General features: G+C 37.1%; 1 protein-coding gene across 2 annotated transcripts in view; it reads left to right on the top strand.

Annotated features, from left to right (window-relative positions):
• MICU2 (mitochondrial calcium uptake 2) overlaps nt 1-27,113 on the top strand; it is a 173,143-nt gene that overhangs the window by 32,444 nt on the left and 113,586 nt on the right. For both annotated transcript variants that reach the window (XM_028104924.2, XM_028104932.2), the window contains exon 2: nt 5,951-6,095. In XM_028104924.2, the coding sequence (XP_027960725.2) occupies nt 5,951-6,095 (145 nt within the window). The remainder of the gene's footprint in view (nt 1-5,950; nt 6,096-27,113) is intronic.

The raw sequence follows: 27,113 nt of genomic DNA, 5'->3' as shown, positions 1-27,113 counted from the left end.
CCAAGTAACAAGGCAGATAATTGGTCCTCTTTCTGCCTTCTCACAGATTTTTTTTTAATATTTCCTGTTAGAGCATTTATTAAAATTATGATATCATAGTTGTAATAGCTAACCTTCTAAAGCACTACTCTTTCCTGGTATATTGAAAATGACCAAGAAGTAAAAACACAAACCTCTTAGAATGTGCTGGGTGTTATGTTAAGGGCTTTATGTGTATTATTTCATTGAACACTCATTCTTTAAAAGACTTTGAATAATTCACAGAGATGAAAAGGTACAGCATAGAGAATGTAGTCAATAATATTGTAATAACTTGTATGGTGATAGATAGTGACTACATTTGTTGTGGTAAGCATTGATTAATGTATAGAATTGTTGAATCAATATGCTGTTATACCTGAAACTAATATAACATTGTATGTTAATTATACTTAACTTTTTTTAATGAATAAAAAAATAAATAAAAGACCCTTTGACGTAGATACTACTATTTTCTCCATTTTCCAAATTAGGGTTAAGTGAAAGAGAAGGGTCATATAACTTGGCCAAGTGATAGAGCTGGGATTTAAATCCAGGCACTTTGATTCCAGTTTCCACATTTTTCACATCAGTCAGATGAAGCACAGATGTGTCCAAGGTCACATATCTAGTAAGTGACAGAACTAGAATTTGAATCCCAGGCAGTTTGACCTCAGGAACAGTGTTCTTAATTATTTATTTGCTATCCAACAGTCCCCTTTGTAAACTCCTTAAAGGAAAACCTCGTAGTATCCATCATATATCTGTAGAACAGTGACACATAAGAGGTTCTGTAAAAAAGGAGGGCATTTGATATAATGAGCACTGGGTGTCATATGCAACTGATGAATCACTGAATTCTACCCTCGAAACTAATAATACACTATATGTTAACTAACTTGAAATTAAATTTAAAAAAGAGATTCTTAAATGTTTGAGAATGAATTAATGAACTTTTTCACTGCCTGATAGGTAACAATACAGATAAGCTAGGATTTGCTCGTAGATCACTACTCTCAGATATAACTTTAATATTTTGACCTTTTTTATTCCTCCTCATTGTCTCCATCCAAACTGATATTCTAACTACACTCACCAAAGTCTACAAGCCATTGTCTTTGCCTTAGTTCAGTTTGTCAAGCCCAACCTACCACAGATAGGCCACACATATACCAAAGTGAGAAAGAGACTAAAGAAAATGAGTGGCGATTAAAGGAAATGAGTACCCACAAAAATATCAATAATAACAATAATAGTTCAAGGAATGTGAGAACAACAGCTAACAATTTTTTAAAAGCCCCCTGAAAACTCCTGATTTTTGGGCGCCTGGCTGGTTCAGTCGGTAGAGCATGCAACTCTTGATCTTGAGGTTTTAATTTTGAGCCCCATGTTGGGTGTAGAGATTACTTAAGTTAAAATTTTTTAAAATAAATAAACTAAAGCCACCTAAAACATGCAAGGGAAGGAGAGAAAGGAAGGGAAGGTGAGAAAAGAGAGAGCATGCAAGCATGTGAGTAGGAAAAGCACAGAGATGAAAGAAAGGGTTGGGGAGGAAGGGAAAATTGTTAATTCTTGACAATTAAATCCATCCAGTAAGTCTGAGATTTTATCAAAATGGTTATACAAATGAAGTAAGGCAGAAATAAAATAATAAAAATGGCATATTAAATGTAACATTACGTGTCATGTTTATACTTCAATAAGAAATGGTAAATTGTCTAAATTCTATGAAGTAAGCATAAATATATATTGCACATGAATTATAATAGTGCTCTTTTAAAATGTACTTTAAAACTCAACTACTGGGACACCTGGTTGGCTTGGTCAGAGGAGCATGCGACTCTTGATCTCAGGGTCATGAGGTCAAGCCCCATGTTGGGTGTAGAGATTACTAAAGAAATAAATAAATAAACTTAAAATTCAACTATGATAAAGGTGACCTAAATAAAACTGATTTGTTGATTCATCAGCTTGGAATTACAAAAGCTCTAGCAATTAGCTCTAGGTCTAGCTTTAAAACAATATTTTCCCCTCTACAAAAATTTTATTGTAGTGAAGAAACATATTAGAAATCCTACTTACTTTAAGTCTGATTGAACAAGAGCAGTAATACATACCATTTAGGAAGTGGACAATGGTTAGCCTAGGCCTAAAAGATGGCTAATTCTTGTTGTAGTCATTTTTATTCTCTAGAGCCTAGCTTAAATCCCACTGTTTTCATGAGCTTCCTCAGCCATCATTACCCACACTGCTTTCTTTGTTTTCCTAATTTATATAATTCTTAGAGGAGCTAGTATAGGATAGTGGTTGAGCTTGGGGTTGTCATACCACCTATGCTGTCAGCTTACTGGCTGTGTTAATCTAGGCAAGCTGGTAAACCTTGACAAGCCTTGGTTTCTTCTTTTGTAATATGAGGTTGATAAAGATGATGTCTCAAGGTTATTGTGAAGGTTGAGTGAGACCATGTATGTAAAGATGTTAGCACTTGCCTTGCATATACTACATGTTTAATTAACATTAGCTATTATTGTCAGGATTAACTACTGTCCTATTGCTGTCTTGATTGATATGTGTTCTGTCTCTTCCTAGAGTGTCCTCAAGTTAGTAGATGCTCAGTTAAGTATTTACTTGAAGGGTGGATGAGGATGCAGGGAAAGACTAGTGTAAGAGATTGTAACTTGGGGGCTTCTACTTTATATTCAATAAGAGAAGTGGTAGGATTAGAATCTACAGTGGTGGTGACCCCAGGTGATAGCTGGGTACTCAATAAGCAGAGTGTGAGAGATAATAGAAAGGATTAAGAAGAAAGAGAGACATTATTAGTGCTGGCATGGGAGTTAAAAGATTTGGGGGTAGGAGAATAGTCTGTTTATACCATGAAGTAACAGGAATTAAAGGCCACAATACCAGATTGAATTGTGAGGATGTTGGTAGGGGTTGTTAGATGTTTGTAAATCACACCATCTACTAATGGAGTCATGGTGGTAGGACAGATTTGTTTTGGAGGTCATTTGTTTATAAGTGACCTTCTAAATTCATGGCCTATAATTCGGATGACAACTTTAAGGTCAGAAATCAGCCCTTGAAAGGGAGTTTTCGTTTTACCTCCACTACTTTTTCTTGTTCACAAGAGAGGATATTTAACCAAAATTGGAAGGAATGACAACCCAACCAACCATTATTTAAAATGGCACTTCCCAGAATAATTGATTCTTCTCAAGATTCTTCAGAGATGTCATGCTTGTGCAAGTTACAGACATACAGGCATATGGAAACTGGTAATCATGAGATAGGGGGATTTTTAGGGTCTAAATCTCCTAAAAGAAAAAAATAGGATTTCTTTGAAAATAGTTTTCATGTCTTGCTATAAAAGAGTGGGAGGTTTGTGTTTTTACTTCTTGGTCATTTTCAATATACCAGGGAAGAGTAGGACTGCTGCAAGATGGAGGACAACGTGAAAACAAAGAGAGGCAGAGTTAACAATAGTCCGTCCTGCTATGAGACCATTTGAGGAGGAGAATAAATGAGTAATTGACTCCTTTTAGTTGGTTGAAATTTGAAGAGTTTATTTACACAAAAAGGATTGAGTTGGATAAAAAGGTACTCTTTTAATCAGTCAGGAACAACTTAGATATTAGGAAGTATAAAGAAAGACAGCATTTGTTTAGGGATTTGGAAATATATTTCTATGTGGGTTAGTTACTTTTGTTAATTTCTTAATAGACTATATATTAATTTTAGTATTTTAAATAGAATTGTTCTCTAAGTTAATAATGCATATATCCTTACTCAACTTCTTTCAGTTCTTCTAATACACTGTATTCTCTCTCATATCTAGGACTTTGACAGTGCTGTGACATTTACTGAGAAGACTCTTACCCACCCTCCCTTCCCTATCTCATTTGTATACTTTCTATAATTTCATTGCCAAAACACTCAGTGTGTTCTGGTAGGAGTTAATGTTTGTCTTGTTTACCACTGTTTTCCTGCATATACTCAGTATCAGTTTGTTAAATAAAATAATAATATATCTGTTACTGTATCTGCCTCATGTATAAAATGTTCAGAGTATTAAGAAAATTCAATTTTCTGATTATTATGTAAGAGTATGGACTCATGTAATCAAAGCCTGCCTTAAGTCATTTTTATAGTAGTAATTTAAGGGGAAAGAAAAGGAAAGACATGAATAGACAGGTTCTGAAGAAGATACGGGTTCAGATCATTCCAGTATTATTGAGTATTCAATATATGTCCAGTATTCTGGCATGCACTGTGTAGAACACAAAAGAGGCATACAACTAGCTGCTCAAGGAAAGCAATTTTCAAAATAAGGAGAGAGAATTAATACTAGTCAGGAAACCAAGATCAGCCAGAAAGGAGCTGTTAACTTTGAATTTTGTTGGCTTCGAATTTTGTTGGCTTTGAATATGCAGAGGTTTAAGCAACTGGAATTCACATTTTTCCCCCATTTTAATTCTAGTCAGTGAACATCACTGTGTGTCAGGGTAAATAATAGGTTCAGTAGCACTAAGTGTGAAAAGGAAGTATGTGTCCAGGAAGGATGTTGTGGTCCAGGTCACAGAAGTGCTTTAAGGAAAGCAATCCAAGGTGAGAGTGTGCTTTTGGATTTCACAGATAATACTCGCATTGGTGTCAACATTGCTATATTGACATTGGTGTTTACGTTAACTGTTGTGTTCTTCCAGTTTGCCTAGGATACAGTGCCCAGCCACGGTTAGGAGGTTAGTGTGGTAGTTAAGGGATTGAAACACTTTGAGTTGGACACCCCTGGTTTTTTATCCTGGCTGTGCCCTTTCCTTTAGTTGCCATATCTACTTTAGTATCTGTTGTTCAGTTATTGTGAGGACTAACTAAATAATTCATGTAGAGTGCTTTATTAGTATAGTCCCTAGCACATAGTAAGTGCTCAACAAAAGGTTAGCAATAAAGATTTCAGTATTGTTTGTATCAGCATTGAGTCAAGGTCTAGGTGCCATTGCCTGAGATATCCAGACTCTTACACTGACAATATTTTACCAGTTCTTGTCCTTTTAGCACTCTCCACCCATGATGTAAATATATTTCTGAAAGCAGAGCTATTTATCAGACATGATATATTTTATCTTTGTGAAAAAGCACAACTTTACTTGATCTTTTGCCTCTACCTTTTTTTTTAAAGATTTGATTGATTGATTGATTGATTTGACACAGAGAGCGAGAGAGCACAAGCAGGGGGAACAATAGAGGGAGAGGGAGAAGCAGGCTCCCTGCCAAGCAGGAAGTCTGATGCCGGGCTCCATCCCAGAACCCTGGGATCGTGACCTGAGCCAAAGGCAGACACCCAACCATCTGAGCCACCCAGGTGCCCCGTTGCCTCTACTTTTCTCTCTGATCTGATCTTCTGCCACACTGCTCCTTGAAGACACCAGGCTTACCTAGAAACACACACACAGAGGAATCTCATGGTCTTTGATTTACTTTACCTCTTGCTTAGGATGCTTTTCCTCCAGAGAGCCCCAGGGCTCACTAACTGCACCTCATTTAGTCTCTTTAAATGTCACCTCTTTAGGAAGGCCTCCCCTGAGTATCTTATCTAAGATACTACTCCTTATGACTCTCTTATCCTGCTTAATATTTCTTTGTGGTACTTCTTATTATCTCACCTTATTTTCTATATGTATTCATTAATTGTTAATGAATTAATTCCACTCTCGAATGGAAGTACCTTCAAGTTAGTATCATTCACTGTTTTATCTTCATGCTTGAAAGAGTGGCAAGTAAGACAGTCAAGTAAATATTAAATGAATGTTTGAAAAATTTGGAGATTGTTAGACTAAACACTAAAACTACTCTGTAAAGATTATTCTAGAAGTAGCTAAGTTGGGGAATCATACTGAAAAAAGTCTTAAATTGCAATTTCTTTTTCTTTTAGGAAAATGTTGACTCTGGAGGGATGGGAGAAAAATTGTCCCTTCGTAAACAGCGCTTCATGCAGTTTTCTTCACTGGAACATGAAGGAGAATATTATATGACACCACGAGACTTCCTCTTTTCAGTAATGTTTGACCAAATGGAACGTAAGTTGTTTTTTGCATTTTTAAGTTTTTTAAGGTTTTTTTTTTTTTTTTTAGAAATCAAACATTAAGGCTGAAAAACTTCTATTTTTCAGAATTGGTAACAGCTTTTCTTCATTTTAATTATAATTCTTTGTACCATGCATTTGCTTATTATTTAGACTTTACATTCTTCATGACACAAGTGTAGTTAAACATTTTATGTATTTATCTAAGAAATAGTTGTTTTTTATGGGTTTTTCTAAAGAGCCAAAGGGAAAACAGGTAAGTTTTTAATGTCACTAAATATGTTAATAGAATAATTAATTTATCTAGGATATTAGTTTTTGGTAGTATTAATGTTTTAAATTGGGCAAAGAATGAAACCAGATTAGAGCAATGAGAAGCAAAAATCCAAAAGCTATAATTATGTCATCTTATTTCGTAAACCATCAACTTTTAATGATTCCAAATGATATTAGAAATTCTTAGTTGTATTACCTAAACTAGTCCCTTTTACTTTGCAGAGAGTAAATACAGCCCCATCCTCTGTGCCCTCTATTATAAAAGTGTTCTCTGAAAACTTCTTGCCTTCCTCACACCTGTCAGGTGCTGGAAGTACTGCCCTGTAGGTAGCTATATGTGGGACAACTGATAAGGGCTAGTGTAAATTGAGTTGAAAAAGACTACGAAGACTTGGGAAGGCATTTTCAATATTGAGAGATGACTTGAATAAAAACAAAATGAATGATTATGGCATGCTCTACACAGTAAGTTCACCAAACACTAAAACCAAAGAATTGTGTTAGGGAGTAGTGGCAGATCAAATTGCAAAACAGATAAGGGTCATATTGTACAGGGCCTTTCGGTAACCCTGTGCAACCATCAGAGGCTTGTGTATTTGGTAGAGATGAGTGGACATCATCTTTGACCAATGAGGGAGCAGTGAAGGTTTATGAGCAGAAAAATAAATATAGGTTATTTTGATACCTCTTTGGAGGGAAGTTTGGCAGTATGTATCAAAACCCTTTAAGTATGTACTTACTTTGTGCAGTAAGTTCACTTCTAGAGAACTAATTAGTCTAAGTAAATAACTGGAGAGATGAAAAAGATTTTTTTTAAGGTAGTTTACTTTCCAACATGTAAAGAGCTTAAACATCGTCACTCCTGACCTCACAGCAAGAAAAAAGCTGAAAAACTGAAAGTCAGCAGCTCTTCTTAGATCCGTCAGAGAATTGAGACCATAAGGCATAGGAACATGAAAACTGGAGATGGGCAGATACAGAGAAGCAGAGCTTACCCAGAGGAGAAACTACTTGGAAACCACCATGGCAGCCAGCATCTGGTGGGAACATTTAAAGAGTGATTTGGCTAATTGCTAGAATCTGAGCATGGGCTAGCTTGAGAGAGAAAAACTTGTGAAGACGCAGCCATGACGGTCTCATGTACTTTTGTGAGTTTTACCTAGAGGAGCCCCACCAGGTTCTCACAGTGAAGATCTGAGAGAAATCTTCCCTCAAGGGGAGGGGAAAAGTAATCATTTTTAAATATTTCCAGAGCATTCTGTTCTCCTTAGCAAAGGCCTGCACAGGAAGCTTTTACCAAAGTCTAACCAACCTGGGGGAATGGAAATACCCAACTCTGGCCCCCTCTAGCCTTCCCGTCTCACTTATGAAGGAAAACAAAAAACTGAAAGCACTTGTGAGGCTCACAATCCTGGGATACAGGCTTACTAACAGACTGAGACCTAATCATAAGATTATAAAACACTTTTCCTCCCCCTGCACCTCACCACACATTAGGAAGGCTCCTAAGGGGGATACAACAGAAAGAACTGCACTTCTCCGACCTTATATATGAAGGAGTCTCTAGGGAAATGAAAACAACAGAAGAGACAAAAACAAGGACACCAGAGGAAATGTTTAAAAGCCTCTGACACCTACAACTATAGCAGATAGTAAACTCATCCTAATATTATCCAGATAAACATAGAACCTCACACTTAAAACCTATCTCCTTAAGTAATATTTACCTAATAGATCTTATCTGGCTCTCAGACAACTCACTTGACATGCTAAAAGGCAAAAGGCCGTCTGAAGAGACAAAGCAAGCATCAGAACCAGATCCAAATATAGCAAAGATTTTGGAGTTAGCAGACCAGAATTTAAAATAACCATGATTAATATAACTAAGTGCTCTAATAGAAAAGTACACAACATATAATAACAGATAGGTAATGTAAGCAGAGATGGGGGAACTCTTAGAATCAAAAAGAAATGCTAGAAATAAAAAACACTATAATAGAAATGAAGAATGCCTTTGATGGGCTCATTAGAATAATGCTCTGGGCCGAAGAAATAATCAGTGAGCTTGAAGACATGTTAATTGAGATTTCTCAAACTGCAAAAAGGAAAGACTGGAAAAAAAACAATGTCCAAGAAGTGTGGGACAAAAATTGTAACATGCACATAATGGCAATACCAAAGAAGAAAGAACAGAAGAAATATTCAAAGTTATTAACAACTGAGAAATTTCCAAAATTATTAATAAACACCAAACCACAAATTCAGGAAGCTCACAGAATTCTAAGCAGGCTAAATATTTAAAAAAAACAAAAACAAAAAACCCTATACCTAGGCATATCATTCAAACTATAGAAAATCAAAGACAAAATCTTAACAGAAGTCAGGGGGGAAAGACCTTACTTAAAGGGATAAAGGTTAAGAATTGTATCATACTTCTCTTCTGAAACCATGCAAGCAAGAAGAGAGTAGAGTAAAATATTTAAAATTTTGGGATGGGGGAGGAGTTAAGATGGCGGAATAGTAGGGGGACCCTGGGACACAGCTAGATAAACATCAAATCATTTTGAACAACTAGGAAACCGATCTGAGGAAAGAAAACAATCGCACAATTGGAGGGGGAGAACATGACAAATGTGAGCTTCAGAGAGTGAATTGGGAGAGAGAAAAGCTGCAGTACTACGGAGTGGTGGGAACCCTTCTCATAGAGCAGTCAGGGATGGAGGGTTGGAGCAAGGCTCAGTGGTGTGGGGATATCCTGGGTCGCTGGGGAAGAGAATATTCCCCTTCCTGGAGTGCATTTGGAAGATGGTATTTTGCCTTTCCAAGGACAGAAACCTGCCAGGCAGTTTTGAACCGCCATTCAACAGCAGGGGACAGAGGCACCCACAGACGGCAGATAACCTGGTTGTGGCTTTTTGCTGTGTTTCAGCATAGACTCTGGGCACTCATACAGGCATGCAGCTGCTTTTCTGGGACAAAAAGGTGTCAGGCACAGCACTGCAAGACTCTTTCAGGGGAAGGGAGTGGGTTCACATGCCACCAGATACTTTAAGACTTGTTGTTTTGAATCCCAGCTGCCAGCCAGAGATAAAACACTGGAGAATTAGCCTGGGGCGGGCCAATGGCCAGGCACAGATAGGCTGAAAGCAGGGTTCTGATGAAAGCCTGGGACATAGAAGAAAAGATCATTCACTTTTCTGTGAGGGTCTCCTGAACAGCAGCAACCTCGAGTTTCCGTCCCCCTGTTGAGAGGGCGGGTTGACACCATCCCCCCTGCCCACCAGCATAGTCAGACTTCAGACAGAACACAACCCCTGGAGTCACTTACACCAAATTCTGCACGCACGCACACGCACACGCGCACACACACACACACACACACACACACACACACCCGCCCCAGTGCACTGGCAGGGGAATCTTTACAGAGGCAGGTCTGACTGTTAGCCAGTGCAGCAGGCCTCTCTCTCAGAAGACCAACACAGGCCCTCCCATGCATCAAGGCTACTGACTGTGGAGTGCTCCAAAGCTCAGTTTAGCTCCACCCCCCCATTATTTTTTTATTTTTATTTTTTTATATATTTTTTCCTCTTTGGCATCAGGCTTATAGTTTTTTGTTCATTTGTTGGCTTATTTCTTTTTCTAGTTTTTTGGATCAGGCTTTTTTTTTCCCCCTAATTTATTTTTCTTTGGAATCAGGCATATACGTTTTGATTTGTTTGTTCGTTTGCTTACTTGTTCCTTTTCCTTTTTTCTTAGATTGGGCTTTTTTTTTCTTTCTTTCTTATTAGGCCTATCTTAATAAACAGACCCAAGTACAACAACTTAAAGGTCCAAACACGCCCCATTGCAAGCAAGGAGGAACTCTACAGGGGACTGGCCTGTGGGAAAGAGCAGCCAAAACAAGCAGCAGAGTACACACAACATACACCAGAAATACTTCCTGAAGCACAAGGCCCTGAACAGTGTATGACCACTTCATAATATAGTATTACTCTCAGAAGCAGGAAACTAACAAGCTTTCATAACATGCAAAAGACAGAAACCTAGACATAATGACAAGATGGACAAATTCTCCCCCAAAAAAAGATCAAGAAGAAACCACAGCCAGGGGGTTGCTCAAAACAGGTATAAGCAATATATCTGAACAAGAATTAAGAACAACAGTCATAATACTAGCTGGGCTTGAAAGAAGCATAGAAGACACTAGAGAAACCCTGCCTGCAGAGATAAAAGACCTAAAAACTAGTCAGGCCGAAATAAAAAATGCTATAACTGAGATGCAAAATTGACTGGATGTAATCACAACAAGGATGGAAGAGGCAGAGGAACGAATAGGTGATATAGAAGATAAAATCATGGAAAATAGGCTGAAAAGAGGGAAAGAAAACTATTAGATCACAAATATAGACTTAGGGAACTCAGCGGTTTCACAAAGTGCAATAATATCCATATCATAGGAGTCCTAGAAGAAGAGAGGGAAAAGGGGGTAGAAGGTCTATTTGAACAAATTATAACTGAGAACTTCCCTAATATGGGGAAGGAAACAGTCATTCAAGTCCAAGAGTGCACAGAGAACTCCCCTCAAAGTCAGCAAAAACAGGTCAACAACACCAAGACATATCATAGTGATACCTGCAAAGTACAAAGGTAAAGAGATAATTCTGAAAGCAGCTAGGGACAAAAGGTCCTTAACCTACAAGAGTAGACAGATAAGGTTAGCAGCAGACCTTTCCACAGAGACCTGGCAGTCCTGAAGGGAGTGACATGATATATTCAATGTGCTGAATGGGAAAAATATGCAGCCAGGAATACTATATCCAGCAAGACTGTCATTCATACTAGAAGGAGAGAGTTTTCAAGACAATTGCAAAAACTAAAGGAGTTCTTGAACACTAAACCAGCTCTGCAAGAAATACTAGAGGACCATTTGAGCAGGCAAGAGAGACCAAAAGCAACAAAGACTAGAAAGGAACAAAGACAATCTACAGGAACAGCGACTTTACAGGTAATACAGTGGCACTAAATTCATATCTATCAATAATTCTCTGAATGTAAATGAACTAAATACTCCAATCAAAAGACATAGGGTATCAGAATGGATAAAATTTTGAAAGAAAAATCCACCAACCTAGAATTCTGTATCCAGTGAGGTTATCCTTCAAAAGTGAAGGAGAAGTAAAGAAGTTCTCAAACAAAAACTGAGGGAATCTGTCATCAGTAGACCTGCTGTAAAGAAACATTAAGTTCTTCTGAAAGAAGAAAAATGATATAGGTCAAAAACTCAGGTCTACAATGAAGAAAATAAGAGAGTTAGAAATGGAATAGATGAAGATACAAGAAAGTCATTTATTTTTCTTATTCTTAACAGATCTGACAGTTTATTCAAAATAATAGCAGCAACATATTGGATGATTATAGCTTATGAATAAGTGAAATGCATGACAGCAGTATTCTAAGGAACGGGATTAATGAATTGGGGATACTCTGCTATAAGGCACCTGTGCTACCCATGAAGCAATATAGTGTTACTTGGAAGTAGACTTAGTTTGGTTATAAATGTATATTGCAAACCTTGGGGAAACCGCTAAAAAATATTTAAAGAAACATAATTGACATGCTGTGAGGGGAGAATCAAATTGTACAAAATGCTCGATTAAAATCAGAAGGCAGAAAAAGACAAAAAAGGAAGTAAAAACAAGAACAATGCATAGAAAACAGTTACAAATATGGTAGATACTAATCCAACTATCAATAATCACTTTAGACAAGAAAGTTCTAAATACACCAATTAAAAGACATGTATTTAAAATTTTTCAAAGATAATCTCTCTTTGGGTTAGAGAAATATTAAATAAGACACAAAAAGTAGGGGTGCCTGGGTGTCTCAGTCAATTAAGCATCTGCCTTCAGCTCAGGTCATGATCCCTGGGATCCTGGGGTCCTGGGAGAGAGCCCTGCATCAGGCTCCCTGCTCAGTGGGGAGCCTGCTTCTCCCTCTCCCTCTGCCCCTCTCATGGGTGTACACAGTCCTCTCTCTCATCTCAAATAAACAAATAAAATCTTTTAATAAATAAGTAAATAATTAATTTTTAAGACACAAAAAGCATTAATATAAGAGATTGACAAATTCAACTATATTAAAATTAGAACTTCTGTTTATCAAAAGTTGCCTTAGAGAAATTGAAAAGACAAGCCACAAACTGGCAACACTTATGTACAATACATATGACTGACAAATAATTAGTGTTTAGAATATATACCAATCTACAAATCAGTAAGAAAAAGACAATCCAATCAAAAAATGGGCAGAAGAAATAAATAGCATTCACAGAAGAGGAAACACAAGAACAATAAACATATATTTATCTTTGTTGGTGACAATAAGATACAAGTTTATACCTTTTAGATTGGCAACAGTTAAGTCTGTTAATAACAAAGGTTGTAGAGGGTCTAGCTCAATATGGACTTTTATACCCTATTGGTTATAAGTATCAGTTGAAACAGCTACTTTAGAAAACACTTGGGCACTGTCTTATAAAGTTAAACTTTTGCATAATTTTTGATCTAAAAATCCCATTCCTCTGGGTATACATACTGTACAACCAATAGGAACACTTGCCCATGTACACACAGTAGGATGTATGTATAAGAATACTCATAGAAGCAATATTAGCAAAAAAAAGCTAGAAACAACCCAAAATGTCCATCATTTGGAGAATGGATAAATAAATTGTGCCATATTCATACAATGGAATTTTATTTAGTACTAAAAGTGAACAACCCGAAGAGATCAACTCCCATCACATCAGCATGAGGAGCTCCATGGACCTGCATCCCACTGAAACTGATTAAATATTTTAAAATATCATTTAAAGTCTCTGGAAACATTCCTAAGGTCATACAGCAAATGAAGAACCATGTATTTAAGAAAATCTGCTAAAACTGGGTGAGAAGTGAGTCTGTGGTATTTGAACTAAGACTGATCCTTCCCTCCTCCCAGTCCAGTGAAACCGAAATTCCCTTCCAGACTGGTGCAGCCAAGAACACAGGGTTCTCTCTAGCCCCAGCTCCTAGTCAGAAGGCTTACTTCCCAGGGGGAGTAGGACACCAGCATTTCTCATCCTACCGTCAGTTACTTGCAGAGGCTAAGTTCTGTGCAAGTGCAATTGAGAGGTGGGAGCTCCCTTCTTGTCCCCAAGACCTCACTTACAGAATGGAGTCTCTGCTTGGGGTCCGTGCCACTGAGAATACTGGAACTTTGATTTCTCGCCTCCTGGCTAGTAAGGCTTTGCTTCCACTCTGAGATCAGAGATTACTACCACCCATCTCTTAGAATAGGGGTGTCACTTAGAGCCCTACTCCCAGCTCTGGAGCCCTGGGTAAGAGATTTTGCCTGGGGAAAGAAGCAGGTGGTAAAACAAATAGCTGCTAATGTCTTTGCAAAGAAACTGACTTCATTTTAAACAGCATAAAGAAGCTCAAGCCTAAGGGTGCTCTGAAAAACAAGTGGAAGTTGTGGTGAAAGATAATTGGGAGATTATTGATAGGTTCAATGAAGATAACTATAGGCTGGCTAGTTTGTGGAAGAGAATGAAGGAAAGACAGCTGGAAGGAGCACTACCGGGTTCATAACAAATATTAAACACTGATCATGGGAACTATTCCTTCAGGGAGCCCAAATTTGATTGTATTATTGTCCAGAACAATCTGTCTCAAGCATTCTTGGAAAAAATAAAGCAGTCAGCTGACAATTAGTGGAGCTTAACACCTTGTTTCGTATGGTCAGGAAAAGAGACCAGGAGGGCTGCCAAACCTATTGCCGTCCCAGTGATTGTGGGCATACCTAAAGCTTTGCCTCCCTGAAGAGCAACATCAGAGGCTTAACGCACATAGAAAACAAAAAGTAAAATGGTAAATATAAATTCAGCTATATCAGTACCACCATCAAATGTGAATGTATCAATCAATCCAATCAAAAGGCAGAAATTGTCAGAGTACGTTTTTTTTTTAGGTTTTTATTTCAATTTCAGTTAACATACAGTGTTACATTAGTTTCAGGTGTACAATATAGTGTATCAGCAATTCTTTTTTTTTTTTTTAAGATTTTATTTATTTGAGAGAGAGTGAGAGAGAGTACACGAGAGAGGGTAGGGTCAGAGGGAGAAGCAGACTCCCCCACTGAGCCTGGAGTCCGATGCGGGACTCGATCCTGGGACTCCAGGATCATGACCTGAGCCGAAGGCAGTCGCTTAACCAACTGAGCCACCCAGGCGCCCTAGTGTATCAGCAATTCCATACATTACTCTTACACTTATCACAAGTGCCTGCCTTAATCCCTATCACCTATTTAACTCATCCCCACCCCTCCCCTCTGGTGATCATCAGTTTATTCTCTGTAATTAAGAGTCTGTTTCTTGATTTGTCTCGTTCTTTTTTTCCCCTTTGCTCCTTTCTTTTCTTAAATTCCACATAGGAAGGAAATCATATGGTATTTGTCTTTCTCTGACTGACTTACTTCACTTAACATTATACTCTCTAGCTCCATCCATGTCATTGCAAATGGCAAGATTTCATTCTTTTTTACGGCTGAATAATATTCGTGTGTGTGTGTGTGTGTGTGTGTGTGTGTGTGTGTGTGTGTGTGTATGTATGTGTATGCCAGCTTCTTTACCCATTGAGCAGTCGCTGAACACTTGGGCTTCTTCCATATATGTCTTGGCTATTGTCAGTACTGCTGCTATAAACATAGGGGTACATGTATCCCTTTGAATTAGTGTTTTTATATTCTTTGAGTAAATACTCAGTAGTGCAATTGATGGATCATAGAATAGTTCTGTCTTTTACTTTTTGCAGAACCTCCATACTGTGCCCCGTAGTGGCTGCACCAGTTTGCCTTCCCACCAACAGTGCAAGAGGGTTCCTTTTTCTCCACATCCTCACCTACATCTGTTGTTTCTTGTGTTTTGGATTTTAGCCATTCTGACAAGTGTGAGGTGATATCTCATTGTAGTTTTGATTTGCATTTCCCTGATGGTAAGTGATAACGAACATCTTTTCATGTGGTCAGACTAGATTTAAAAATAAGATCCAACTATTTGCTGTTAACAGGAGATAGTTTAGATGCAAAAACAAAGAAAAAGTGAAAGTAAAAAGATGGGAAAAGGTATACAACCACCACAAGAAATCTGGAGTGGCTCCTAAGTATTTTATTCCTTTTGATGCTGTTGCGAATGGAATTATTTTCTTAATTTCCTTTTTGGATTATTTATTGCAGGTATAGAGAAATACAAGATTTTTGTGTGTGGATTTTTTTTTTTATCCTGTAGCTTTGATAAATTATTCCAACAATTTTTAGTGATTTTCTAAAGATTTTCTACATATAAGATCATGTCTTCTATGAATAGAAATATTTGTATTTGCTCCTTTTCTAATTGGGTGACCTTTATTTCTTTTTCTTGCCTAACTGCTCTGTCTAAAACTTCCAGACACATGTTCAATGGAAGTGGTAAAAACAGGCAGGCATCCTTTCCTTGTTCCTAATCTTACTGTTAAAGCTTTCAGTCCTTATTGTTGAGTTTGTAGTTCTCTCTCATTTTTCATATATGTGCTTTATAGAAGATACCTTCTGTTCCTAATTTATGGAATGTTTTTTATCATGAAAGGGTGTTGGATTTTGTCAGGTGCCTCTTTTGGACTCATTGAAATTATCATATGGAGTTTTTTCTTTGATTCTATTAATGTGTTGTAATACATGGATTGGTTTTCATATCTTGAACCACCCTTGCATTCCAGGAATAGATCTCCTTTGGCCATGGTATATAATCATTTTAACATGCTATTGAATTCTGTTTCCTAGTATTTTGTTGAGAATTTTTATACCAGTATTAGCAAGGGTTATTGGCCTATAGTTTTCTTTCCAATGCCTTTATCTAGCTTTGGCATCAGGGTAATACTGGTCTCTTAGGGGGAGTTCAGACTTGTTCCCATCTCTTCAATTTTTGGAAGAGTATGAAGAGTATTGGTATTCTTATTTAAATGGTAGAATTCTCTAGTGAGGCCTGGACTTTTGTTTGTTGGACACTTTTTTTTTTTTTAATCACTGCTTTAATCTCCATACTTGTTTAGGTATATTCACATTTTCTGTTTTTCCTTGGGTTCATTTTGCTAGTTTCTAGTTATTCGTCCATTTCATCGAGGTTATCCAGTCTGTTGGCATATAATTATTGATAGTATTGTCTCGGAATTTTTTTTATTTCTGCAAAATCAGTAGGAATGTCCCCATTTTCATTTCTGATTTTAGTAATTTAACTTAAGCTTTTGTTCTTTTATTATAGTCAAACTAACTGAAGGTTTATATTTTGTTGATCTCTTCAAAGAACTAACTTTTGGTTTTGTTGATTTTCTTTATTATTCTATTCTGTTTGGGTTATCTCCATTTAAATCTTTATTATTTTTTCCCTATGCCAGCTTTCAGTTTAGTTTGCTCTTCTCTTCTTTTCTCTAGCTCCTTAATGTGCAGTTGGTTTGAGATCTTTCTTCTTTGTTAATGTACACTTCTATAGCAATAAATTTCCCTGTAGGCAGTGTTTTTACTGTGTCCCATAAATTTTAATATGTTGTGATTTTATTCCCATTCTTCTCAAGATATTTTCTAATTTCTCTTGTGATTGCTTCTTTAACCCATTGGTTATTTGAAGAGTGTGTTAATGTCCACAATATTTGTGAATTTTCTGGTTTTCCTTCTGCTGCTCATTTCTAGTTTCATCCCACTGTTATTAAAAAAAAAATACTGGGCGCCTGGATGGCTCAGTTGGTTAAGCGACTGCCTTCGGCTCAGGTCATGATCCTGGAGTCCTGGGGTCGAGTCCCACATCGGGCTCCCTGCTGAGTGGGGAGTCTGCTTCTCCCTCTGACCCTCTTCCCTCTCATGCTCTCTATCTCTCATTCTCTCTCTCTCAAATAAATAAATAAATAAAATCTTATAAAAAAATTTAAAAAAAATACTTTATATGATTTCAACCTTTAAATGTATTAAGACTTGTTTTTTCAACTATTTTATGGTCTATCCTGGGAATGTTACATGTGCACTTGAAAAGTATATACATCCTGATATTTTTAAGTGAACAGTTCTGTAAGTCTGTTAGGTCTAATTGGCATATAGTGTTATTCAAGTTATCTAGTTCCTTATTAATCTTCTTGATGGTTGTTCTGTTCATTGTTGAAATGAAAGTAGAATATTGAAGTCTCTATTATTGTAGAACTGTCTTTTTCCCTTGAATTCTGTCAATTAAGAAGGTTTTTTTTAAGGGCATAAAGAGTAAGAGTGCATTTTTTTCTTATTTATATATGTATATAAATAAAATATAGTCTGTACGGGTATCACCAAATTGCTGATAGTACACTCTTGGCTTTTGGAATTATCAGTTTTTATATTTTCTTTTTGTTCTTGGAATTTTTAATTCATCTGCAAAGTAGATTATCGGTATAAAAAAGAAAAGGTTTTAAATGCTTCTTAAATCTACATTTAAAAAGTAAGTGAAACAAAAAGAGACTATTAGATTTTTAAAATAAGACTGTTGACCAATGATGAAAATGCAGTATCATATAAGTCAGGAGGGGCACCTGGCTCACTTGGTTACGTGTCTGCCTTCAGCTCAGGTCATGATCCCAGGGTCCTGGGATCGAGCCCCACATCTTCTCCCTCTCCCTCTCCCTGCCACTCCCCTTGCTTGCGCACACACTCTCACTCTTGCTCTCTGTCAAATAAATAAATAAAATCTTTAAAAAACATATATATATAGGAAATGTTTGGTCAGTAGTATGGGTGTTCCAGAAAGGTCCAGTAGAATGATAACTGGAAAGAGGTTACTGGATTTGATCACTAGCCTGAGCCATTAGGACCTTAGGTCAGTTTCAAGAGAGTGGTGGGCAGTTAAAGAGAGAATTGTAAGGACTGAGAAGAGCAGGTATAGATTGCTTTTTCTAAAAATTTTGGTTCTAAAGGAGGACAAAACAGGATGATAGTATAGGAGAAAACAAAGGATAATGGAAGAATTCTTTAGAAATATTTTATAGCCAAAATGTCAGTGCTGTTTCCTATACTATAATTTATGCTCATTTTTTCATAGAAGTGTTTCAAGTGGAGGTTGTAAAAATTGATCATCCTCAAAATGTTAATGTATTGTATACTTGTGAATAGTATGTATTAGTGTTTGTTTTCTCATCACCTAATTCAGTGATTCACCCCTTTGATTTTCATTAAACATTTGTATTTTACTCTTGTGCTTAATGTCATCAAAGAATTCCTCCCTTTTTCAGTTGAATCTAGTTTTTTATTACCTTATTTTAGCCACAGACCTATGCGCTATTTTTCTAAATCAAGTTCAAAGTTTATGTGGCTTTTTCTTTGTTTCATTGTTGTTTTTATGCAACCCTTGATTTAACCAATTTAGGTTCTTATAATGTTTGCACTTTTATTAATTGCATTGGAATGCAGTTAAACTCTATCAGAAGGCATTTAGCTAAATCAAGAATTCAGTGATTTGCAGGCCAAATAATACATCTTTTATGCATATGATGTACTTCATCTTTATTTTTCATCATGGGTAAGAAGAATAATCTTGGTTGCATTCCTACGGATCATAGTGAACAGCAAAACAAGGAAAACTGGAGTCAACCCAATAACCCATGATCTTCATGTATAAACAGAAAGAAACAAAACAATCTTGAGATTTATTAGATTCTAAACTCATTTTTGCCTGGTATGTATCTTTCAGAACATTTTACAAATAATATACTTTGCTAATAGTAATTGTAATAGTAATTGATGGAGATGTAAATCATCTCCCCATTCTTCTTTCAAGTGGATGCTGGATGCTTATTCTTCATTTTTTCCTGAGATCAGTGTCATCCTTAATTCCTGTTCCATACTCAATACTGTAAAAGCATGCTCCGTTGAGAACTAGGTTATGTGGTTGAAGCACCGTTCTCCCTTATTTAAGTTCTTTTTCATTGAATCCCAAGTTGCTGTTTTCTGCTAAATTTCTTTAGCCTTACATTACCAGGAATTGCTCCAGTTTAGAAATTGCAAATTACAGAAGCCCACTTTGGCAACAATGTGTCAATTATCCTTCTACCTTACCCACTTCCTAATACCTAATACACCTGTTCTTGACCTCAGAAAAGCTTCTAATCTCAATTATTCCATTATTTCCAAGCTCTCAGCTCTTCTGGATTTTCCTCCTTTTCTGTAACTACATGGTTTGTCATTTTGTCACTCACTAATAATTGCTTTCCAGTATCTTTCTCCTTTGTCCTTCTTACTGAACCTAGCCTGCTAAGAACTATTGGGAGAAAATCACATGGTTCTGCAGATTAGAGCCACTAAATTCATGTTCTTCAACTTCATGTAGATTGTCTGAAGCATTTACACATCCCTAATTAGCTTTCTCCTGGTGGTGTGCTCCTTACCCTAAGACTAAATCCCCCACCATTTCCTCTAGTTTTGTCATTGTTTTTATCTCTACTGCCTCCTTCCCTGAAATTCACAAGTAGTCTTATGTCTTTACTATCTTGAAAAATCCCTAACATGATCATACTTCTTTCTGGCTGTTCTCTTATCAGCCAGATTTCAGCCATCTGTACTCCTTCCTTTAGAGCCCACTACTCCTTGGTGCACCACAACCTGGCTGCTCCTCTCACCTCTCTACTGAATATTATTTTTCAGATTACCATTGACCTCCAAATTGCCAGGACCAATGGCTCTTTTTCCCGCCGCCTTCTTAATTGATCTTTTAACAGCATTTACTCCCTCCTTGAAACTTTGTTCTCCCTGTGACACACATTTCCTAGGTTTTTTTCTAACACATGTATTCATTACTTCTTAGTTGCTTTCGTGGTTCCTCTTCTTCCTGTCAACTCTTAAATGCCCATGCTCCCTTCAGCTCTACTCACTTTATAGATAATCCCTGAATGATTTCATTGTCACTCATCACTGCAACTACTTAAGTGACTGTTACTTTAGATATTTTTGTCTTTAGCCTCAATCTCTGCTGGCCACTAGAAGCACATATCTTAGCTGTCCATTAGACCCTTGTGTGTTATCCACACAGGCATAGAGAACTCAACATGTCTGGAAATGAATTCATTATCTTTCCCATCAAGCCTTTTCTTTCCCTGCATCTTCTTTGGGATGGCACAACCTTCATCACTTCCCTAATTCACTCAGTCTTTTGGGAGTTTTCATAGACATCTCCATCTCCCTCATCTTTTATATCCAGTTCATCACAAAGACCCACTTATTCTGCCTCCTTAATTTCTCTTGTATTTGTCTTTCTCTATTCTTATTTCTTTTGCCTTATTTTAGGCTCTCAGCACTTCTCCCTGGATTATTGCAACAACCTCCTTTCCTTCAGTCTAGACATCTTTTTCCCATGCGAACAATTGATCCTTTTACTCTCCTACTTAAAATTATTTAGCATTTCCCATAACTTTCAGCTTAACACTCAGAGCCCTTGTTGCTCTGACTTGTGTCTACTCTGTATTGTGCCCTTTGCTTCATTCATACAGAGCAACTTAAAAGCCAGCCTTTTTGTAATAAAGCTGTGAATGTAACAAAGCAGCAATATATCCTTGCCATGAGAAGTACACTCAAATTTTATTTGGAGAAATGTTATTAAAAATAGTCAGATTTACAAACCTAAAGGCAACCTACAGAATGGGAGAAGATATTTGCAAATGTCTTAACAGATAAAGGCTAGTATCAAAATCTATAAAGAGCTTATCAAACTCAACATCCAAAAAAAAAAAACAACAAAAAATCCATTCAAGAAATGGGTAGAAGACATGAACAGACATTTCTCCAAAGAAGACATACAAATGGCCAACAGACACATGAAAAAATGCTCAACATCAGTTGGTATGAGGGAAATACAAATCAAAACCACAATGAGATAACCACCTCACGCTGGTCAGAATGGCTAAGATTAACAACTCAGGAAAACAGATGTTGGTGACACAGAGAAAGGGGAACCCTCTTACACTGTTGGTGGGAATGCAAACTGGTGCAGCCACTCTGGAAAACAGTATGGAAGTTCCTCAAAAAGTTAAAAGTAGAGCAACCCTATGACCTAGCAATTGCACTACTAGGTATTTATCTAAAGGATTCAAACAGTGATTCAAAGGGGCACGTGCACCCCAGTTTTTATAGCGGCAATGTCCACAATAGCCAAACTATGGAAAGAGCCCAGATGTCCATCGACTGATGAATGGATAAAGAAGATGTGGTGTATATATATAATGGAATATTACTCAGGCATCAAAAAGTGAAATCCTGCCATTTGCAACGGCATGGATGGAACTAGAGTGTATTATGCTAAGTGAAATAAGTCAGAGAAAGACAAATACCATATGATTTCATATGTGGAATTTTAGAAACAAAACAGATGAACATAGGGAAAGGAAAGGAAAAATACAAAAACAGAAAGGGAGGCAAACCATAAGAGACTCTTAACTATAGGGAATAAACTTAGGATTGTTGGAGGGGAGATGGGTGGAGGGATGGGGTAACTGGGTGATGGGCATTAAGGAAGGCACTTGACGTAATAAGCACTAGGTGTTGTATGCAACTGATGAGTCACTGAATTCTACCTCTAAAACTAATAATACAGTATATGTTAATTAAATCGAATTTAAATTTAAAAATTTTTTAAATAGTTAAATTTCTTATGACTTTTTCTCATGGTAATTTTAGCAGGCTGCTTGTTTTAGTAGAATATGATATTTGTTGTATTCCTTGTACATTGTATTCCTTGTGAATTAATTTTGGCATCTTCCAGAATTAAAAGTTTGCTGAAAATGTGTTTAGGAGTACCATAATATGTCTTTATACTATTAGAACATTATATTATGTTAGAAATAAAGTTTTTTGGTCAAGCATACTTTTCTTTATGCCTTATTGACCAGTGTGCTTAATTAAATGTATTGTTCTCTTATAATATGTACTTTATCCATATTATATAATGCCTTAGAACAAATGCTGTTATAATAGCATAGAGGCTTGTACAGAGTCTATCTTATAAATTTTGTTTAGAGCACTTTATTTCAATTCTTTTTTTTTTTAATTTAAGACCTTTATTAACGGGTGCTTGCCATTTGTTGATTTTTTTGAAAAAATCAAGTTGTAAACTTTTTATTACAAATTAAAAATGAGGTTCTTAAAAATCTCAACTTGACCAGATATGAAACAATCTAAAAACCTTTAAAGATGTATTGAGAAAAACCAGGTTTTTTGTTTTATTTTTTAAAAAAAAAAACACATTTGTCATTACCAAAAAGAGATGTCTTTAGGTAAAAATAATAAAAACCCCATGCTGCATAGATAATGCAGATAGTTCTGTTTCTCTGGTCAGTGGGCAAAAAGCAAGCATTTAAGTTCTTCAGCTCCAATCTTTTCTTCATTTCTTATTGCTGGAATTTCATCTTCATTTCTTTGTGTTGGATGACTAAACCGGATGATGGTAGAAATGGTAAGCAGGCATTTACTCAGCCCCGCCCTGCTCAGCCTCAGGAGCGGACGAATTCTCAGCTGGTGGATCGGCTGCTTTTGTCTCTTTGCCATCTTGTCTAGGGTTTTCTGGGCATCTGCATCGGTAATTGAAGTTGCGGCGGTACCGACACGTTGAGGTGGCTGCTGACCTTGGGTCTCATCTCCTTGATTTTCCCTTATCTTCCTCATTGCCTTTTTGTCATACAGAGCTGCATTTTTATTTAACTGGCCAAACCAAGGCAAGAGACACAGAATTGGATGAAGGATATGCTAAGATTGGCCTTTTTTTTAAACCTCATTTGCAGGCATTGCAATGGAAATACAAGAAAGATTGCTTAAAAGCCAGTCCAAACAGCAGTGAAGGGACTGCCCAAATCCTCAAGAGCTACAACATAAATTCCTAGCCCTCTCTCAAAAGACTAGACATAAGCCTGCTACTTACTGCCGTTCTGTTTCTCATAAATCCAAGTTAGGTAGATACATGAGGCTGAATTTTAAAAATTTAACATTAAAATATTTTATAAAGTATAAAGTTATCTGTCCACCACCATAACCTCTAACCAAAACACTTGTTACTGTATTCTTAGCTCACTCTATTCCAGCTACACCTTGCTTTACCTCACACAACAAATATGCTCCCACCCTAGGGCCTTTGCACTGGATGTTACCTTTGCCTGAAACACATTGTCCAGATATCTCTTGGCTAATCTGTCCCTGTTTGCTTCAGTTGCCTTCTCAATGAAGAAGTGTAATCTCACACCACACACACACCCCCATCCATTCATTCTGCTGCTCTTTTAATCCCTCTTACCTTGTTCAGGTTTTTCTCATAGCACTTATCACAATCTAATGTATACTATATCTAATTTACTTATTTTCTAAGTTTATTGTTTATTGTCTGTGTTCCACCCCTAGAATGCCTGTTCCATGACAGCAGGGATTTTTGTCTCTTGTGCTCAGTGACATAGACCAAATGCCCAGAAAAGTGCTTGACACATAGTAGGTATTCATTAACAAGAGTTTCTACTAGACTTCCAACAAGAAATAATGAGTAAGCAGTTAGATATAAGTAAGAAAGTGAATGGAACCAAAAGTGTAAATTTAAGACTGTTCAGTAAATTCATGCTATTTAAAGCTAAGAGACTTGATGAGACTGCAAAAATGAGTTTAGATAGAAAAATAAGCAGTAAAAGGAATGAGCCCTGAGGTATTCTGGCATGTAGAATTGGAGAGATGAGGCAGAAAGCAGTAAGAGAAACCAAGTAGGGGCAGTTAAAAAAGAGGAAAGTCAGTAAAAGTATTGCGAAGTTCAGGAAAGTGTTTCAAGGAGGAAGGAATAATCAGCCATGAAAAATGTCAATGACAAGTCAGGTAAGACACGGAGTAAGAATTGACCGTTGAAGGTGGTGTGGGGAAGATGACAGAGTAAGAAGATACTGAGTTCGCCTCTTCCCGTAAACAGACTGAGCAGTAACTACATGTAGAGCAACTCTGAGAACAACCTGAAGACTAGCAGAGTAGCTATTCCACAGCTAAAGACATGAAGGAAAAGCCAAATCAAGACAAGTGGGAGGGGCAGAGACAGGTTAGGTGGGGAGTCAAATCCCCAGCATAGAAAATCATAGGCCAAAGGGATATCAATGGCACAGAGGTTCACCCTGGGGATATAGGGGATCAGGCCCCACATCGGGCTCCCCCTTCCTGGGGATCTGCACCAGGAAGGCAAGCCCCCATAACATCTGGCTTTGAAAATCAGCAGAGCTTAACTCCCTGAGACTCCTTCAGTTTTTTGGAATAGTTTGAGTTTATCTTTTCAGAGAACCAGCTCTTAGTTGTATTGATCTTATCTTAAGTTTCTGTTTCATTTTTTTGTCTGATCTTTATCATTTCTCTCCTACTACTAACTCTCACCACTTTTATTCAACATAGTACTAGGAGTGCTAACCGCGGCCATCAGACAAAAATAAGAAATACAAAGCATCCAAACTGGAAAAGAAGTAAAACTGTCCCTATTTGCAGATGACATGGTACTGTATACGGAGACCATAAGGACTCCACCAAAAAACTGTTAGAACTAATAACTGAATTCAGTAAAATCACAGGATACAAAATTAATATACAGAAATCTGTTGCATTTCTCTTCCCTAATTACAAACTAACAGAAAGAGAACCAAGAAAACAGTCTCATTTACAATTGCGCCAAAAGAATAAGATACCTAGGAATAAATTTAACCAAGAAGGTGAAAGACCTGTACTCTGAAAACTGTAAGACATTGATGAGAGATATTGAAGATGACACAAATAAATGGAAAGGTATACCATGCTCATGCATTAGAAAAATTAAATGGTTAAGAGCCAAGATGTCCGTCGACAGATGAACGGATAAAGAAGATGTGGTATATATACACAATGGAATATTATGCAGCCATCAAAAGGAATGAGAACTTGCCATTTGCAGCAATGTGGATGGAACTGGAGGGTGTTATGCTGAGTGAAATAAGTCAATCAGAGAAAGACATGTATCATATGACCTCACTGATATGAGGAATTCTTAATCTCAGGAAACAAACTGAGTGTTGCTGGAGTGGTGGGGGGTGGGAGGGATGGGGTGGCTGGGTGATAGACATTGGGTAGGGTATGTGCTATGGTGAGCACTGTGAATTGTGCAAGACTGTTGAATCACAGATCTGTACTTCTGAAACAAATAATGCAACATATGTTAAGAAAAAATAGAAGATAGCAGGAGGGGAAGAATGAAGGGGAGTAAGTCGGAAGGGGAGACAAACCATGAGAGACGATGGACTCTGAAAAACAAACTGAGGGTTCTAGAGGGGAGGAGGGTGGGGGGATGGGTTAGCCTGGTGATGGGTATTAAAGAGGGCACATTCTGCGTGGAGCACTGGGTGTTATGCACAAACAATGAATCATGGAACACTACATCAAGAACTAACGATGTAATGTATGGTGATTAACATAACAATAAAAAATTTTTAAAAAAGAAAAATTAAATGGTTAAAATGTCCATATTTCCCAAAGCAATCTGCAGACTCAGTGCAATCCCTATCAGAATTCCAGTAGCATTTTTTTCACAGAACTAGAGCAAATGATCTTAAAAATTTGTATGGAACTACAAAAGATCCATGATAGCCAAAAATCTTGAGCGAACAGCAGAACTAGATTTGAGACTATATTGCAAAGTCATAGTAATCGAAACAGTATGGTACTAGCACAAAAATAGACACATAGATCAATGGAACAGAATAGAGAGCCCAGAAATAAACCCACATTTATATGGTCAATTAATCTACAACAAAGGAGACAGGATTACAAAGTGGGGAAAAGACAGTCTCTTTAAATAAATGGTGTTGGGAAACTTGGACAGCTATATGCAAAAGAATGAAACTGGACCACTATCTTATGCCACATACAAAAATAAAATGGATTGAAGACCTAAATGAGACCTGAAACCATAAAATTCCTAAAAGAAAACATAGGTGATGAACTTTTGGACATCAGTCTTAGCAATATTGTTTTGGATCTGTCTCCTTGGCAAGGACCACAAAAGTAATAATAAACAATTGGGACTACAGCAAACTAAAAAGCTTTTGCATAACAAGGAAACTGTCAACAAAATGAAAAGACAGCCTACTGAATGGGAAAGATATTTGCAAATGATATATCTGATAAGGGGCTGATACCCAGTCTGATTAAAAAAATGGATAGAGGGCCTGAATAGACATTTTTCAAAAAAAAGGAAACACATGGCCAACAGGCACATGTCAAGATGCTGAACATCACTAATCACCAGAGAAATGCAAATCAAAACCACAGTGACATCACTGTACACCCGTCAGAATGGCTAGTATCAAAAAGATAAGAAATGTAAGTATTGGCAAGGATGTGGAACAAAGGGACTTGGTTCCTCAAAAAATTAAAAATAGAAATACTATATGATCCAGTAATTTCACTTCTGGGTATTTACCTGAAGAAAATGAAAACAATGATTTGAAAAGGTAGCTGCACCCCTGTGTTCATTGCAGCATCATTTACAATAGCCAGGATATGGAAGCAACCCAAATGTCTATCAGTGGATAAATGGATAAAGATGCAGTATATCTTGGGACAAATGGTAGCTACACTTGTGAACATAGCATAATGTATGAACTTGTCAGATCACTGTGTTGTACAC

The sequence above is a fragment of the Eumetopias jubatus genome, unplaced genomic scaffold (assembly GCF_037043125.1).
Source record: "Eumetopias jubatus isolate StellerSeaLion01/CBP00866 unplaced genomic scaffold, mEumJub1_p1.0 scaffold_3, whole genome shotgun sequence".
NCBI classification, from domain to species: domain Eukaryota; kingdom Metazoa; phylum Chordata; class Mammalia; order Carnivora; family Otariidae; genus Eumetopias; species Eumetopias jubatus.
This window is presented reverse-complemented; position numbering and strand designations above follow the sequence as displayed.